Source organism: Pantherophis guttatus, chromosome 13 (genome assembly GCF_059756535.1).
Source record: "Pantherophis guttatus breed Tessera chromosome 13, ASM5975653v1, whole genome shotgun sequence".
In the NCBI taxonomy this organism is placed as follows: Eukaryota; Metazoa; Chordata; class Lepidosauria; order Squamata; family Colubridae; genus Pantherophis; species Pantherophis guttatus.
Window position 1 is genome coordinate 3,383,889 of NC_142075.1, and position 16,458 is coordinate 3,400,346.

Consider the following 16,458-nt stretch of genomic DNA (forward strand, 5'->3'; position numbering starts at 1 on the left):
TTTGCCTTTTTCACAGTAAAGCTGGGAATTAATGTGCTAAATCTCCAGTAGGTCAATTTTCATTCTTAGATTTCAGCGTTACCCAATCTGGGATACGGCCAAACAATCCTTGGAAGCCCACCCAACACCAGCTTTATATTAAAGGATACGTATCCATCCAGTCTCATCCAACAAGAAGAGGATACCTCTGCAGAAAGTAACATTCACTATCCTTTCCAAAGTTTGTGGGGGCAAATCAAGTCTAAAGCAGCTTTCCACCTCTTCCCCCAGTTCTCCTCCAGGAAAAATCAGATGTGCAACCACAAAATTGTTGAGCAACAGGATAGCTCTGCCATTTTTAAATGACAGCACTTGCAAGGAGGAAATAGATAGTAAGCCTGTAAAAGAGGACATAAGGAATATTTCATATTTTGTAAAGGAGAAATAACATGCAGAGAAACACTGGTATAAAAAAGCACATTCAACTAGATTGTTAACCCAGCACTTGGGAGAATTTCCATCTTCACGAATAATTATGGTTTTTTTGCAGTCCCATGGACCTTTCCAATTTCCAAAATTTGGTAACATACAGTAGTTTCCTGCAATTTCGAGACAAATACTAAAAAACTATCAATCTATCTCAATTCCTATAATAGTTGTTTATATTTTACCACATTTTGTTTACTATTGTTGAATGTTTTATATGTAAAACTATGTAAGCCATTATGAGTCCAACTCAGCATAGAAATAATCACCCACACTAAGTGTTCCACTATCAAAGAAACAACCCAACCTCCTACAAGAGAAGCTGTGTAGGAACATTATTTGGATGAGCACAAATACACGGCTGCTACACAAGAACAACAAAAAAAGGAAAGACCACCAAAGTGATGGCTAACCTTTTCAGGACCAAGTGCCCAAAGCGTAAAAAGATAGCACTGCCATACATCAGAAACATCTCAGAAAAAAACATAACAGATTATTAAAACCACACGGCATCACCGTAGCACACAAATCAACTAAAACCGTCCAAAGTGAATCCCAGGACCCAGCAGCCCCAGAAAAAGAAATATATAGGAGTCATCTGCAACATACAGTGTAAACAGGTCCTCTCCACCACTCCACACCCAGATAAGCAGGAATTAACCCCAGGCAGAAAACGATACCCTAATCAAGGAAATACGGAGGAGAAAACCGCACCCCCATCCACACTGGAAGGGCAAGTGTTGGGCGTGACCTTGGGAAGAATCAGACAAAGGTAAAAGTTTGTGCTTTCAGACTTGCAAGATCCTAAGGTGGCAGAACAAACAATAAAGCAGAATTAGCTCATCAGCTGGAAGCAGCATCATTTCCATCTTACCTGGATTCAGATTCAATGCATTCTCTCCCCTTATCACATTAGCGACCCCAGGGAGGCACAGGGGGAGAACCGGAGGATGTTATTACACCAAGAAGCCCAGAGGTTTGGATGGGAATTGGTGGGGCCTCTTTAGTAACCTCCGGGCAAGCAGAGCGGGCGTTTCTCCATCAAAGCCCAACGCCCATCCCCGGGAGCTCCCGTGCTCAGGAAGGGCCGTCCTGCAGCAGCAGCAGCAGCTGAAAAGCAGCCAAGACCTGGAACTTCTGCAACCCCGCGAGGCCTTTGTGACGTTTCCTGACTGGACAGAGCTCAAGCTCAGCTGGGCAGTTGCTGGGCAGCCAGGCCGGGAGGTCCAGCAGCGCCCCCCCCACCCACCCCCACCCCACCCCCCGGGAAGAAGCCCCGAGGCAGCCCCGCCCCCGCCCCCCCCCCTCGGGGCGCCCCTGCGAGGACAGACTCGCCTGCCTTCCGGGGGGCCAGCAGGGCCCGCAGCCGCTCTTCGGGGAGGCTGCGCAGGAGGGCGGCGCCCCACTTCCCAGGCTCCGAAGCCACTTCGTAGAGGAAAAGCGCCCGGCTCTGGGCCACGGCCAGCAGCTGCACGACGCCCCCCGCCGGATCCTCCGCCTCGCCGCTGCCCCACACGAAGCTGCAAGAGCCGCAGCGGCCTCGGATCAGGGACTCCGCTCCCCCCCCGCCCCCCCCCCGAGCGCAGCCCCTCCGCCTCCCGCAGGCCCCGCTTACTCTTCCCAGGCGCCCGGCAGAGAGACGCCCGACAGCCGCGCCGAGGGCAGCCCCGACAGACGCAGCTCGGCCGGCCCGGCCACGGCCAGCGCTCCCCGCCCGCGGCTGAGCTTGGCCCGCAGGGGGCCGGCGGGGGGCTCCGCAGGCGGCGGCGGCAGCAGCAACACCCGCAGCGCCTCCGCCATCCCGGCCCAGCTGCCGGACGCGCCAGGCCTGCCGGGCGTTGTAGTCCCCCGCCACTTCCGGCCCCGCGCCCCACCGCGCAGCCGCCGCCCCGCCCCCGCCGGAAGCGTGCGCGCCGACTTCCGCCCGCCTTGCATGGAGGCCCCTCTGCCGCCCGCGGCCGGCCTGCCGAGGGAGCCCCGGGGCGGCGATGCTGGCGCTGGGGCTGCTGTGGCGGGCGCTCGGTAGCGCGGGCTATGCGGACGCGGCGGCTGGGCGCGGGGGCGAGAGCGGGCGGGCCGCCGCCATGGCGCAGGAGCAGGAGCGGGCGCTGGAGGTCTACGGTGGGCGCCGCGGAGGGGCCGGGGAGGGGGCCGGCCGGTGGGGGGTCTGGGCCGTTCCGCCCCGCTGAGCCGCCGCCTCTTCTTTGCCCCGCGCAGATCTCATCCGCACCATCCGCGACCCCGAGAAGCCCAACACGCTGGAGGAGCTGGAGGTGGTGAGCGAGAGCTGCGTGGAGGTGGCCGAGATCGGGCCGGGCGAGAGCCTCATCACCATCCGCTTCACGCCCACCGTCCCCCACTGCTCGCTGGCCACGCTCATCGGTAGGGCCCCCTCGGGCGAAACGGCTCCCTTCTCAGCCTGCCTCGAACCTCGGCCTCCCAGCCACGGGGCGCCGCTTGGAGGCCAAGCCCGTTCACGCTCCTAGAATGATTACGAATGATATCCTTTCTATCATTATTTATTTATTTACATTTCTACAGCCATTTTAAAACAAACCCATCACAAAAATTAAAAACTGTTAAAATAATTAAAGCAATTTGGCTGTTATTAAAACCCTTAACTAAAACCCCCTTAAAACCCATTACCATTCATTTATTCATAATCCGTGGGAAGATTTCTTGCCTCCTGAGACCCTCATTTTAACCAACAAGGCAGCTGGCCAGCACTCTAGCTCAGGGCTCTGGCGTTTGCTCCACGGCCCGCCCTTGTAGGCTCAATTGAGGGGATTGCTAGGGAAATGTTCGCTTCCCCTGTTTGCAGCAAAGCGGGTGCAAGACCCTCGCTGGGTGTAGCCCTCGAGAGAGGCTCTTTCTCACCCAAGGGAAAAGCTTTTCAGTGGGTTGGAAGCAGCTGCTCTTCCGTGTTATTTGCCACCTGAGGAAAAAATGGACTTTGTACAGTTGTTTTTATCTTTTTTTAAATAAAGGAAACCAGGTTCTCCCAAAATGTTTGCTAAGCCAGGATACCAAACGTTAGACCAGACTTTCCCCCGCGTGGCTCTTGTTCAGTGGCTGTTCTGATAATTGAGAGGCAGAGGGTGACTCATGTTTGAAAAGCAAACTGAAGTATTTTTCATGAAAATTTAGGGCTGTGTTTGAGGATCAAACTTCAGCGATGTTTACCTTTCAAGCACAAGGTATGTCGTTTCTGTTTTTCTCTGCGTTGAACTGTGAGATAGATTCTCCTGGAAGACCCTGGTTGATGGCACTACTTGGGCTATGCAAGAATAGCAGGGTGGCAAGCGAGAGCTTGCATGTCCTCATCCGGCAGGAGAGAGGTTGTTTGCAAGAAGGGAGAAATGGAGAGGCCTAAGGTGACTCTAGTCAGATATCACTTGATGCACACTGTAAAGAAGTGATTCCCAGATGGTGGCCTGGGATGGCCATGTAATCATATCCTATCTACCTACCTACCTATCATTATCTATCTACCTATCATCTATATCTATCTATATCTAATTTATTGGCTTACCATAAGGTAACTCTAGGGAGCCACCAGTCAGAAGTTATATATACATTAAAACATAAATTAAAAGCAGGAATTAAAAATCAAGGGCATATGGGAAGGGCAGGAGTGGAATGGGGGAGGTGGGATCTGTTGTTACTTGATCAATCACTTCTATTGTGTTGTTCCCCCCCACATTGGGGCCCCAGGTCTTTGGACTTACAAAAGGATAGGAGGGTTGGGGCCAACCTCACTTTGGGGTGCAAGATTTTATTTTATTTTATTAAATTTATTTGACACCTATCACCGTGGGGCTACTGTAGGCAGCATACAACAATAAAACAAATGAAGTATAAATGTAACAGTAGCAAAGTTACTGAACAATAGAATAAATAATGCAACAAACAATGAGAATATGAGAATGGGTGGGTGAGGAAGAAGGGAGTGAAGGGGGAGGTGTGGCACTCTCCCACTGGGTCTCCAATAGTTGGCCTCCGCAGGCCTGCCTGCTTGCATAGAAGAGTCAGCCCCATGCAAGAGGTTGCTGGCTGCTTTAGCCCCACCTTTCCCTGACCCCACAGCCAGGGATCAGTAGCTTCCAACAGGTTTGTTGCAGTGTGCAAGGGGCAATGCACCCATCCTCATGAAGGCATTAGCTTTCACTTGGCTTGTGCTGTGTTGTGCTAAGAAGAATTGTGAATTCACACATATACAACCCGAAATCAGAAATGACTATCAAACAATAGAATTTCACCGCATTTGAAACCCCCAAGCCCTTTAGGATTCAAATTCTTCACCAGCACGTTCTGTCTGTCAAGGGTAGTTCTGGCATAGAAGTAAATAAGACAATTCAAGGAGTAAATAAGTAACAGTTTGCATTAATTAGTTTTGAGTTCAAATTTGGTTTAAAAGGGCCTTTAAAAAGGGAAGGAAGTAATTGCATAATTACCATACTCATTCAGATATGCAACCATTATAGTATACATGAAGGCTATTGCTGAGCACATTGTAAGCCGCCCTGAGTCTTCGGAGAAGGGCGGCATATAAATCAAATTAAAAAAAAAAAAAAGGAAACCCTTGCTTTTAAAGCAGAAATGTTGGGGGTGGGTTATTTATTCAGCATAGTTGAATGCAAAGAGAGAGAGGGAGTACAATATACAGATTCTTCATAGAGCTCGAGGTGTTTCTAAGCTGACATTTTTCTATCTCATCTAGCTGGAAATCTACATATCAGAGGGAGCACATTCTATTGAGGAAGACAGTAAGTATACCTTCAGGTTGTGCTTAAGAGGGAAATATTTTAAATGGAAAAAAGCAGTTTAAAACTGATCATCTCCATTTCCCCCCACAATGAAGACCCAGAGATGGTTTGCACTGAGTGTTCCATGTTTGGAAGTGGTTAAAGGTGGGCGGGTAGACCCCGGGTCTCCCTGATCTATTGCACCAAATATTGCCTACAGATCATTATAAGAAGAGGATTACTTTATTAGACCTGCATCACAGAGAACTTCCTAAAGTCATGGCCTCTAAGGGCATGTCCTCCATGCCCTTAGAAGAAAGTTTCCTGGGGGAGTAGGGCAGGTAGGATTTCTACCAGATAGGAGCTGATGCATCTAATTGAACCCCACTGTAAGACATTTGCTTCAGCTTTCATACTGTTGCAAAACATAGATTAAAAAATTGCATAATTTTTGACCTTACTGTTGCATTATGCTATTGCATGTAGTAATTATGATGCTTGCTACCATGATTTTTCATTTAGAGGAAAGTTGATGGATAATACTTCCTGAGAAAAATAAAAAGAACAGTTCTAGACCCATTAAGAAAGGTATGAAGAGAACTTCATGGAGAAAAATCTGTGTACTGTATGTGGGTGCTAATAGTCAATATCAACTTGATGGCACATAGTGAAAAAAAACAGCCAGTCCTTCTTGATCATTCCCTCTTAATCCCAAAGGTGCTTTTTCAAAAGGCAACTGGACTTACTTTGTTTTTGCTTAAAGATGCTTCGCTTCTCATCCAAGAAGCTCCTTCAGTTCTTATCTAAGAATCTTCTTCAGAAACTGAAGCAGCTTCTTGGATGAGAAGCAAAACGTCTTTAAGCAAAAACAAAATAAGTCCAGTTGCCTTTTGAAAAAGCACCTTTGGAGAAACCATGACTTGGATGACTGAGAATCTCCATAAACATTTTATCTTAATATTATGAGGCAGATAGATTGCAGTTGCTTTGATGATAAATTTGCTTGGCTTCCAGTCAAAAGCTGCTTGAGAATTTTTCCATTGTGTTGCAGTCAACAAACAAATCAATGATAAAGAGAGAGTCGCAGCAGCAATGGAGAATCCCAGTTTGCGGGAGATTGTGGACCAGTGTGTGCTGGACCCCGACTGACTTGGAATATCTGCCTCCTTTGTATCAACTTCTTTATATAACATTATCTTGAATTTAATACTAAACATTATTTCTAAAGCATCATTTTGAAAGCATCCAATCAATTGCAAACAAGAGTGAGCAGACCTGATCAACCTCAGATGAACTGTATAGAATGAAAAGTTAACATTCTCTAAAGTTGATATTTCTAAATATGAATAATTTTTATTGCCAGCTGATGAAAAAGAGATTGGACAACCAGTCTGGAGTGCTATAAGGTGTCCTGCTCGAGCAGGGGGTTAGATTAGAAGACCTTCCAACCCCTCTATATTCTATGAATGTACGTTGTAATTTTTAAAATGTGATTTTAGTTGATTTTTCCACTTCCTTAATGGGGGTATATGTAAATAGCTACTCTCTTAAGGATGAATAAAATACAGAATTGTTGAGAAAATGTTTTTTGATATCATTGCATTTTCCCGATAAAGGGGAAAGGGTGTGTCAAAACCCTTGATGAGGAATATGCCAGAATCCATAAGGGCAAGGCTCATATAACCACATGGTGGCAATGCTGTTGGCACTTGGCACTGAAATAGCCGGACAGCCGTAGAGCAAAAGGATGTTTCTGGGTCACAGAGAGCTTGGTGCAATCTCCCACCAAGGCCCAGGCCCCAACCTCAGCCCTGGTGCCACTGCGGCCACCCACAAAGGCTGCCTTGTGCCATTCCCCCAGCCTGGTGCCTGAGCCTCGTGCCATGATGGCATTGCCCCACGACCCAGCGCACTAGGCTTCCCCACACTCAGCTTCCCTTCAGGCCCTGTGACCCACCAGAGGCTGCTCTGGGTTGCATGAGGCCTTTGTTCTTGAAGCAGCTTACGAGAGGCCTCTGAACATGTTGTGAAAGCAGCCTGGCTCTAGCATGGTTTTTGAAGGCTCTGTAGGCCCTGAATGAGCACATTCCATTCTGGCCTTGCCTCTGAAAATTGCACAAGAGTGGGGCATACTTTCAAGAGCAGCTGTTGGGTGTTGGTGAACACTGGCATGTCAACTTTGACATGTGCATTATAAGTTTGCCATCACCACACTAAGTCATTCCCTCCAGCCCCCAAAAACAGCTAGGGAGAGGGGCTCCAAGCAGACTGACTGACCCATTGAACAGCTGAAACTGCCAGGGATCCTCTTTTAATTTCACTCCTTGTCCTGCCTGCAATTTCTGCCCCTTCTGGGACTCCTGGGCACTTTGGATCGTTCTGGCAAGTGAAATAAGCTGGACCATCAAACTGCTCCTTGCAGAGGGCATATCCCTCGGATCAGGCAGTTCCTGGCCCATGGCCACGGCGTCTCGCTGGAGCTGCTTCAGCTCAGCTCTCCCTGGCCGGCTGGCATCCAGGCCCTGGGCCAGGTCCTCAGCCACACTCATGGGCTGCTTGGACCCAGACCCAGACCCAAAGCTGGTGGCCTCCTGAACACTGAAATGCCGTGTCCGCAGGAAATAGGGAAGGATACTGAAGGAGAGCAGTGGTTTTTTTTTCAAGCCAGAGTTGTTGGGATGTAAACAGATCTTCATCTCTACACTTGCTTTTAGAAGGCCCCACGGAGGCCCTTGAGCCCAGCATCTCATCCAGACAGGAATCCCTGCCAGAGGCACTGCTAGAAACTTTAGTGGAATCAAATAGGTAACAAACCAGCTTTTTTAAAATGTTAAAGTTAACTCAGGAGACAGAAATATTTCCCTTTCTCTCAGTTGAGAGGATTATGGTGATGTCCTTCTGTTTTTCTGAGTTTTAAAGCCCAGCTGTTAAAAGTGTTATCTGGCCCTGGAAGCAAATCAGTCAGATGAGGTGAAGGGGAATTCCCTGAACAGTTCCAACAGATTCTGTCTGTATTTCTCATCATTTTTTTTCCCTTCAAAATCATAACACAGTTTCCAGATCAAAAGTTCAGTCGTGGGATGGTGTGGATCTCACTGTACCTATCAGAGACTGAGTCTTTGTGACCTTGGCTAGGGGATAGCAATTGGCTCAGCAACAAAAATGAAGCTTTCCCAAATAATAAAACTAGCATTGGATGTAATTTATCATAGAAGAAATGTTCTCCAGGAGTTTCAATCTCCGGAGCGCAATATATCGTTTTGATACGGCTGAAGACATTTGTGGACTCCATTGTTTAGACAAGTTGAACTAAAGTGATTCTCAGCACAACCCTTAAACCAAAGGGGCACAATGTTTTCTAGGCTGTCTTCTTTCGGTGCAAGCTCTACGATAAATTCTGATACGGCTAATATGATCACCGTCCACTTAACGTATCAAGTAATTTTCTAATTCCATGACATTGACTTACATTTAGTGACAATTTTTGTAGCCCCTAAAGCCGTGATGGCAAACCTATGGCACGCAGAGCCCTCTCTCTGGGCACATGCGCCGTTGCCAGCTGCTCTTCTGGTTTCTGATGTTGGTCTTTGTGGGCGCCGGAGCGCCTGAAAACAGCCTGAAAAACGGCCAAAAAACAGGCATGCACACGCCAGCTAGCTGGTCTTCGGGTTTCCGTGCTCTGGCACGCACACACATGCACACACATTCTGGTTTAGGCACTCGGTGCCGAAAAGGTTCGCCATCCCTGCCCTAAAGTCTGTTGATTCATTTTTGTTTTAAAGCAAAATGTTTTGGTGATCCCCTCAAAACTTTTAATCCCTCAGATGAAATGGGCCATTCAAGCCACTGAGTCAGCCACTGCTCAGGGCAGGAACCCCAATTAAAGAACCCCCACAGATGGAGAAGCAGAGATGGGATTTAAATCCCGGTGCTACTGGTTCGCTGTAGGTAGCACGCGGCGCTTCTGTGCATGCACAGAGCATTTTTGATGATGGGTGGGTGGGCGGAGCCTCCCACCACCACCACTACCAGTTCACCTGAACTGAAGCAACTCGGTAGAAACCCACCCCTGTGGAGAAGGTAACAGAAAAGTGGGATGGGCAGAGGGAGATATTTGGGGGTGGTCTCCACTCAGGGAAGGTGTATTAGAGGCCATTCCATTCTATCCCACCCACCATCTTGGCTCAAGAAGCAGCAGAACCTGGCGGCCTCCCAGGTTGATCCTCTTTACTGTCTGGCCATTTGCAAGTAGGCAGGAGGGCAAACCTGACATCTATTAGAAAGACTTGGCCAGGCTGTGGGGTGAAGCTTTCCAGGGAAACAGCATCTGCACCATTAACATCCCATTTACCAAGATGTGGAGTGGGATCTTTGAGGAACAACAAAATTGGCCCAAATTCTGAGTAGGTCCTGATTGGTCTTGGCTGCCGTCCAAAGCCATCTGGGAGGAGTTGACTCTCCTGAGCGAACACAGAGGCACGATACACTCTGATATTCTGAGTGGACTGTAGCCACGCTAAGCAAGCACAGAGAGAGACGAAGACGAGATGGGTACAATTTTAAAAATTTAACCGAAAAACAAAAACACAACAGGATTAGATGTAACTTTGCTATTACAGTTTAACACACTTGAGAGATATAGCCATTAAAAATTTAGAAAGGTATTACAATACTTTTCTTCTAATCAATTTTCAGTTTTTCTGGTATGTTGATTGGGAAATTTCATCTTGGGATGAGGATGACATTCGGTATTCAGAAGCAGACAAATTGGTCATAAAACTTGGCCAAGTCAGCAGAACTGCTGAGAGCCAGTATGGTCTCATGGTTTGGTTAAGGTCCTGGGGACCGTGAGTTCTAGCCCTGCCTGAGGCACCAAAGGCAGCAGGCCAACTACAGGCCAGTCCCTTTCAAAACACATCCCAGAAGAAACAAAGGCAAATGGCTTCCAGAGCCTGCTACAAACACTGCACAGCCTTGTCCATGCAGCCACCAGGAGTCCAGATTGAGCCAAAGGAATCATAGCCCTTCCCCCCCAAACAGACAAATAAGCAAAGCCATGCCACCCTTCCTTTAAAACAGGGTGATCTTTTATGTTAATTGTAGATTACACAAAGTTTAGATGTGTGGCCGGCGTAGACTTTTAAGGGAATTTCTGCACCATTTCTCCAATTTCAAGGTGCAAGTAAGAAAGCAAACACACAATCTTGAGTCAGATGTATTTTTGTCAGTATGACTAACAATGTAAGTTACAAATGCAGAAAATGTAGATCCGATATCAAGCGTTCTTAGTTCACAAGGAAAACTGAATAATGCTTCTGGAAGTGCAACAAAAGGAGGCAGAACAGTTGCGTAGTCAGGCAAGTTTCCATTTAGTCTCTCACCTGGGCAATCTTGGGCAGGTTGGCCTCTGTCCTGCACCAGCTACAGGCATCCTTTTGGCTTGCAACTCTCAGGTGGCACCAGATGGCAGAGCAGGTTGGCACAGGACTGCCAGCCCTGCGGGAGGAGCTACTAACCTGCCCAAAACTGGGTGGACTACAAACACCTGACCGTCTCGAGCAGTAGCAGTGTGTGTGTGTGTGTGTGTGTGTGTGTGTGTGTGCACGTGCATGCATGCACATCCAGACCGGGATATTTAACTTCACTGCCTGAAGCTCCTCACACCTATAGCAAGAAAAATCTTTGTAGTTATAACCAACTGATCAAATTACATTCTGTGGAATGCTACATGCTCATTTGCATAAAATATAAAAATAGTTGGTTTTATTCTTTTTTAAAAAATCACTCCTCAGGAGTTTTGTGCTGGCCTGCCAACACTGAGTGACTATGACCAACTGTAGACCAGAGAGATTTCTAAGGTGGCTTCCAAAAGCTGCTTTCCTGGGGCCAGATTGCATTCGCCCCCGCCAGCTCCCTCCTGCGCTGTGGGTGCAAGGCTTCCCTTCGGCTACCTGGAGCACAGCTCAGCCACGGGATTGAGCACCACACCAGGCAGAAAACATTGGTTGGTTTCTGAGCGGACGGAAGAACTGGCTGGCTGAAGTGGGTCTTCTCCAGCTCTCGCCCACCAGAGGTTCCCGGGCACAGAGGTGTTCACTTCCGGGAGGAGCGCTCATCACCACGATCCCGATGGAGCAGGCCATGTGGGTGGCAGGTCTGGCAGCACTGGGCACTGACTGCGGGGAGGTGGCACCTTCCCAGCCACAGCAGGGTCTGGCAGAAGCCAAAGGAGAGGCGGTCCCGCTCACAGATGAAGCCTGGGAGAGAAGAGAAGGCAGGATTCTCTTGTGAAGTTTCCGAAAGATGCCCTAATTAATTAAACCTCTGTAATTGGAGGGCCGGTCAGCCTCCCCACATATCCAGTTCTCCCCCTCAGAAGGCACAGGTGCTGTCTCACGACTGACAAATATGGGTGTGTGGAATTTACACAACCTGAGTGGCAAACATTGGTTTGGTTTACACCTACTTCTCGCCTAACTGGGTTAAGAGCTTCACCCAACCTATTGCCCCATCATTAACCCCGCTAAGTATGTTGTGTGAGCCCAATCAAACTCTGCATCTTTCTTCAAAATAGAAATAGCACCAAGGATGAGGGTCTTGGTCCATACTGCTAATGACAGTTTGCCACTTAGTATAAACTCCCTTTGGGTACAGAGGATTTCCACCGCCACTATGATATCTACAGCTGTATACCGTTTCCACCAAGAGTTTTAAACCATTAATTATCCCAGGTGACTAAAGCAGTTTCTAAACCACTTGAACCACATAGCAAGAAAAAGTCGTAATAATGCCAAATGACCTACTCTGCAAATGCAGCAGGAATGGGCTGGAGTCGGGGGAAATCCAAATTGAGTCAAATCATATGAGGAATACTTGGATAAGCTTATCAAAACTAGAATGCATAGGAAGCATGTCTTCAGAAGGTTTGCAGAGCTTAAACAAATTTGTTCTTTACTGCTCCAAAAGGCAAGACAAGAACCAGAGGTTAAGAATTAAAAGGAAGTCATTTTGCTTGAAGATCAGATGACACATCAGGAGGGAACCTTCTGTCGAATTGCAGGTGCCTCCCAGATTACATCCAAGCCTGTGATACCATCTCATCACACAATGCTCACCATGAAGCCCTTTGTCGGACCCCTTTCCACCAATCAGAGGCCTTGCCTGTCCTAATTCTGGGCTCATGGAGATGTGGGTGGATTGTCTCCACTTCCTCAAGAATGAAAACAAACGCAGGGGACCTTGCAAAGTCTGTGGGGCAGGGGTCTCCAACCTTGGCAACTTTAAGACTTGTGGACTTCAACTCCCAGAGTTCCAGCTTTGCTGGCTGAGGAACTCTGGGAGTTGAAGTCCACAAGTCTTAAAGTTGCCAAGGTTGGAGACCCCTGCTGTGGGGGACTTCCATGGGCGACGAAGCATCTTTTCATCACTCCACACCTCTTTAGAGTGCAGAAGCCTGAAAGGCTGCAATCAAGCAGGCCTATCCAAGCAGGAGGCAAATATTCCCCTTGGAGGAGGGCCACAATACACCCCCATCCCTGTCACAAAAAGGATCTTTGCTGCAGGAAATGAGACCCAATGGTGCTTTGAGCATTAGCCAGGAGCTGGAAAGTTTATTTTTCTCATTGAAAAGTGGCATCTAAAATGTCTGTTGTTTTCTAATCCATGGAGATTAGAAAACCCCCCCTCCCGAAAGCAAAGGTTAGGCCCTTAAGCTTTGGTGGGCCAGCTCTGTCAAAGGCTGAATGTTGCCTTGCATTTCACAAAACCCCCATCCGGATGTTGTCTTTTTCTATACTTTTTCTGTGCTATTCAAGTAAATGTTTGTTGTGTAAGCACTAGTTACCAGCACCAAACCAAAACACAAAAGTGGCCTCTCTGTCAGCTTAAAACAGGGAAGTGGTTGTGTCCTCTTTTTTTTTTTTAAGATTTAAACAAGCCTGAATTCAGCAGAAACACATGAACTGGAAGCTGGAAACTCAGAAATGGAGAGCCATTTGTTAGCTGTTTTGGTTGAATGTCTATAATGTCCAATGGCTAATACAAATAAACTTTAATCCCTCCATCTTTGTTTAGCCTTACTCTGGTCCCTCAGATTCACAGGATTTCTGGCATAACTTCTCAAAATATTTTTTAAAAAAAGCAACAAATTCACTGCACAGTTTTTGGTTGAATACTGAAGGGAAATTAAAATCTAAACAAAAAGAGTTAGGGATGGGGGGCATCGTGTTGGCATCGTGTTGTGTCGCAGTCTGTGTTGACAGGGGGGCAGAGGTCAACTCCGAGGCCCCTTGTATGTGGGGTGCACAGGGGTCGGTCCTCTCGCCCCTTCTGTTCAACATTTATGTGAAGCCGCTGGGTGAGATCATCCGTGGTTTCGGGCTGAAGTACCATCAGTACGCTGATGACACTCAGCTGTACATCTCTACCCCAGATCACCCCAATGATGCCCTTGAAGTGATGTCCCGGTGCCTGGAAGCCATATGGATCTGGATGGGGAGAAACCGGCTCAACCCATCCAAGACCGAGTGGCTGTGGTTTCCGACATCCCAATATAGTCAATTGGTGCCATCACTGACTATTGGGGGTGAGTCATTGGCCCCCACGGAGAGGGCTCGCAACTTGGGTGTCCTCCTGGACTCACGGCTGTCTTTAGAAGAGCATTTGACGGCTGTGGCCGGGAGGACTTTCTATCAGGTTCGCCTGATCCGCCAGTTGCGTCCTGTTGTGGCTCCATTACCTGAGCCTGTGTCATCGGCAGGAGAGGACTCCGAGAGTGAAGGAGAGGAGTTGGCAAGGCCTTCCTCTCTAGGACCCTCCTCTCTGGCAATGCCTTCGGTGTCTGCCAAAGGTCAAGAGATAGGCCCAGGGCCAAGCACGTCCACGCAGCCACAGGTGGACAGTAATGAGGGAGATGAGTCTTGGCTGGATCCTCGGCAGTGTCGCAGAGATAAGCACACGCAGAGATTAAGCTGAGTCACTGGACCACATCCCACAGGGTATAAAAGGGGGTGAGGTGGCTATTCAGACTCTGTGACGGACAAAACTGACTACTATCGAGTCACATTGCATCTTTGGAAACAACATTATCTGCCTTGGATTTAATTACGGACTGGACTTGACAATTCTTGAACTGTGTGTATCTTGTTTATGAGTAAAGTTCTTGGCAAGCAGCTACTGGGTTGCTGCCAAGCCTCTTATCGAAAGAATTTGGTTGTCTGCCAGTTTATTTAACCCCCACCTGTCTGTTTGTGTTCGTGTGTGAGACGGGGACAGAACACGTCCCTTTCTGGATCTGGACTCGTTAGGTATGGTCACTCATGCCCTCGTCACTTCCCGCCTGGACTACTGCAATGCTCTCTACATGGGGCTCCCCTTGAGGAGCACCCGGAGGCTCCAGCTGGTCCAGAATGCGGCCGCACGGGTGGTTACGGGAACGATGTGGCACTCCCATGTGGCTCCCCTCCTGCGCGAGCTGCACTGGGTCCCGGTGGTCTTCCGGGTGCGCTTTAAGGTTTTGGTTACTACCTTTAGAGCGCTCCATGGCTTAGGACCGGGGTACCTACGAGACCGCCTTCTGCCACCAGTAGCCTCTCACCGACCAGTACGCTCTCATAGAGAGGGTCTTCTCAGGGTACCGTTGGCCAAACAATGTCAACTGGCGGCCCCCAGGGGGAGAGCCTTCTCTGTGGGGGCACCTGCCATCTGGAACAAGTTCCCCCTGGAGATACGGAGGATCCCGGATTTGCGCACTTTCCGCCGTGCCCTCAAAACATTCTTATTCCAGCAGGCTGGTCTGGCCTAACCTCCCTTTTAAATTGTTTTAAATTTGTTTTTTAAATTGGGGTGTTTTAAATTTGTTCATGGGCCGAAATATTTAATGTATTTTTAAATGGTTTTTTAACGTTTGTACTATGTGTATTTTATCTCTTGGCTGTTCACCGCCCTGAATCCTTCGGGAGTAGGGCGGTATATAAATTTAATAAATAATAATAATAATAAAAAACAAGAACTCAAAGACCAGGGTATTGACTTATCATGGTGGCCTCAACTGCAAATACAATCTAGATATGATAAAGATATCGTTGAACTCCAATGAAAAACTGATTAAGAAACTATATAACTTTCTAATGAATTTGAAAATGGAAGATGAACAAGTAAAAGAAACAATGATACTGTGGGCAAAAAACTTTGGATATAATATAGAATTAGAAAAATAGCAAAATATATGGGAAAGAAATTATAAATTAACAATGGCAACTTCTTATAAAGAAAACTTATATACAATGTTTTATAGATGGTATTTACCACCTGTTAGGTTAGCCAAAATGTTCAAAAATATGTCTAATAAATGTTGGAAATGTAACCAAAAATCTGGCACATACTGTCATCTGTGGTGAACTTGTGCTAAAGCAAAAAAAAATTGGGCAAAAATACATATGTGGCTAGAAAAGATGTCAGAGAACATGTAGATTTTAAACCTGAACTTTTTTCATTAGGTATAGTACCAGAAAAATTTGATAAATAAAGTGTATATTTAATATTGCATGTATTAACAGCAGCGAGGATTATATTTGCACAGCATTTGAAAAATGAAGAAATACCACTAAATGAAGAGATAATTAAGAAGATATTGGACTGTGCAGAAATGGACAGACTTACATTGAAGATTAAACAGAAAGAAGATACAGAATACTATCAAACATGGAATTTATTTTATCAATGGCTGGAAAAAAGGGGTAAAGATTAGGAATATAATTTGTATTGTTAAGCAAACAAAATAACTCAAGACAACATGATGTTTATTAAGCACTAATTAAATGTAATAGCAGAACATTAATAAAACTATTTTTAAAAAACCCATACTGTAAGGAGGTGAAGGGAAGAGTGGCTAACATCTGAAAAAGCCTACTTGATAATGAAAGCTCCAGAAAAATGGGCAGCACCAGGCCACTGCAGGCCAATTACCTGCTTACCAACAACTTTCAAATTACTAACTAGTGTGGTGGCTAATACAGTCCATCAGACAACACCAAGCACACTGAAATCAAGAAAAAGGCTAGGAATGACTACATCAAGAGAGTGAAGAAGATCTTAAAGTGCAAACTCAGTGGAGGTTATACCAAATTATACCAGGGCAATGCCAGTCATTAGATACACAACTGGAATAGCGGACTAAACTCAAGCAGAATTAAAAGCCCTGGATAGGAAGACCAGATTCATGACAATTATGTCCTTCATGCACTCAGCA

General features: G+C 47.0%; 3 protein-coding genes across 7 annotated transcripts in view; 1 reads left to right on the forward strand and 2 right to left on the reverse strand.

The window, feature by feature from the left end:
• The window catches only part of SPG11 (SPG11 vesicle trafficking associated, spatacsin), a 44,765-nt gene extending 42,487 nt beyond the window's left edge, over window positions 1-2,278 (reverse strand). Inside the window, exons 1-3 of one of the 3 annotated variants that reach the window (XM_087877897.1) lie at window positions 2,081-2,278; window positions 1,801-1,985; window positions 150-377 (exon numbers count right to left, since the gene is read on the reverse strand). In XM_087877897.1, coding sequence (XP_087734023.1) covers window positions 150-377; window positions 1,801-1,985; window positions 2,081-2,265 — 598 coding nt within the window. In that variant the 5' untranslated portion in view covers window positions 2,266-2,278. Of the gene's footprint in view, window positions 1-149; window positions 378-878; window positions 1,617-1,800; window positions 1,986-2,080 lie in introns of those variants that run through there. The other 2 variants (XM_087877898.1, XM_087877899.1) reach the window with 2 other exon arrangements.
• Window positions 2,279-2,287: 9 nt separating this feature from the next.
• On the forward strand, window positions 2,288-6,792 carry CIAO2A (cytosolic iron-sulfur assembly component 2A). Its single transcript, XM_034435505.3, has 5 exons — window positions 2,288-2,586; window positions 2,683-2,847; window positions 3,613-3,662; window positions 5,186-5,231; window positions 6,262-6,792. Exons 1-5 carry the CDS (start codon window positions 2,454-2,456, stop codon window positions 6,357-6,359), a joined length of 492 nt encoding a protein of 163 aa, XP_034291396.2. The 5' UTR covers window positions 2,288-2,453; the 3' UTR covers window positions 6,360-6,792.
• Window positions 6,793-9,762: 2,970 nt separating this feature from the next.
• ADAMTS7 (ADAM metallopeptidase with thrombospondin type 1 motif 7) overlaps window positions 9,763-16,458 on the reverse strand; it is a 43,426-nt gene continuing 36,730 nt past the window's right edge. For all 3 annotated transcript variants that reach the window (XM_087877900.1, XM_087877902.1, XM_087877901.1), the window contains one exon: window positions 9,763-11,467. In XM_087877900.1, the coding sequence (XP_087734026.1) occupies window positions 11,304-11,467 (164 nt within the window). In that variant the 3' untranslated portion in view covers window positions 9,763-11,303. The remainder of the gene's footprint in view (window positions 11,468-16,458) is intronic.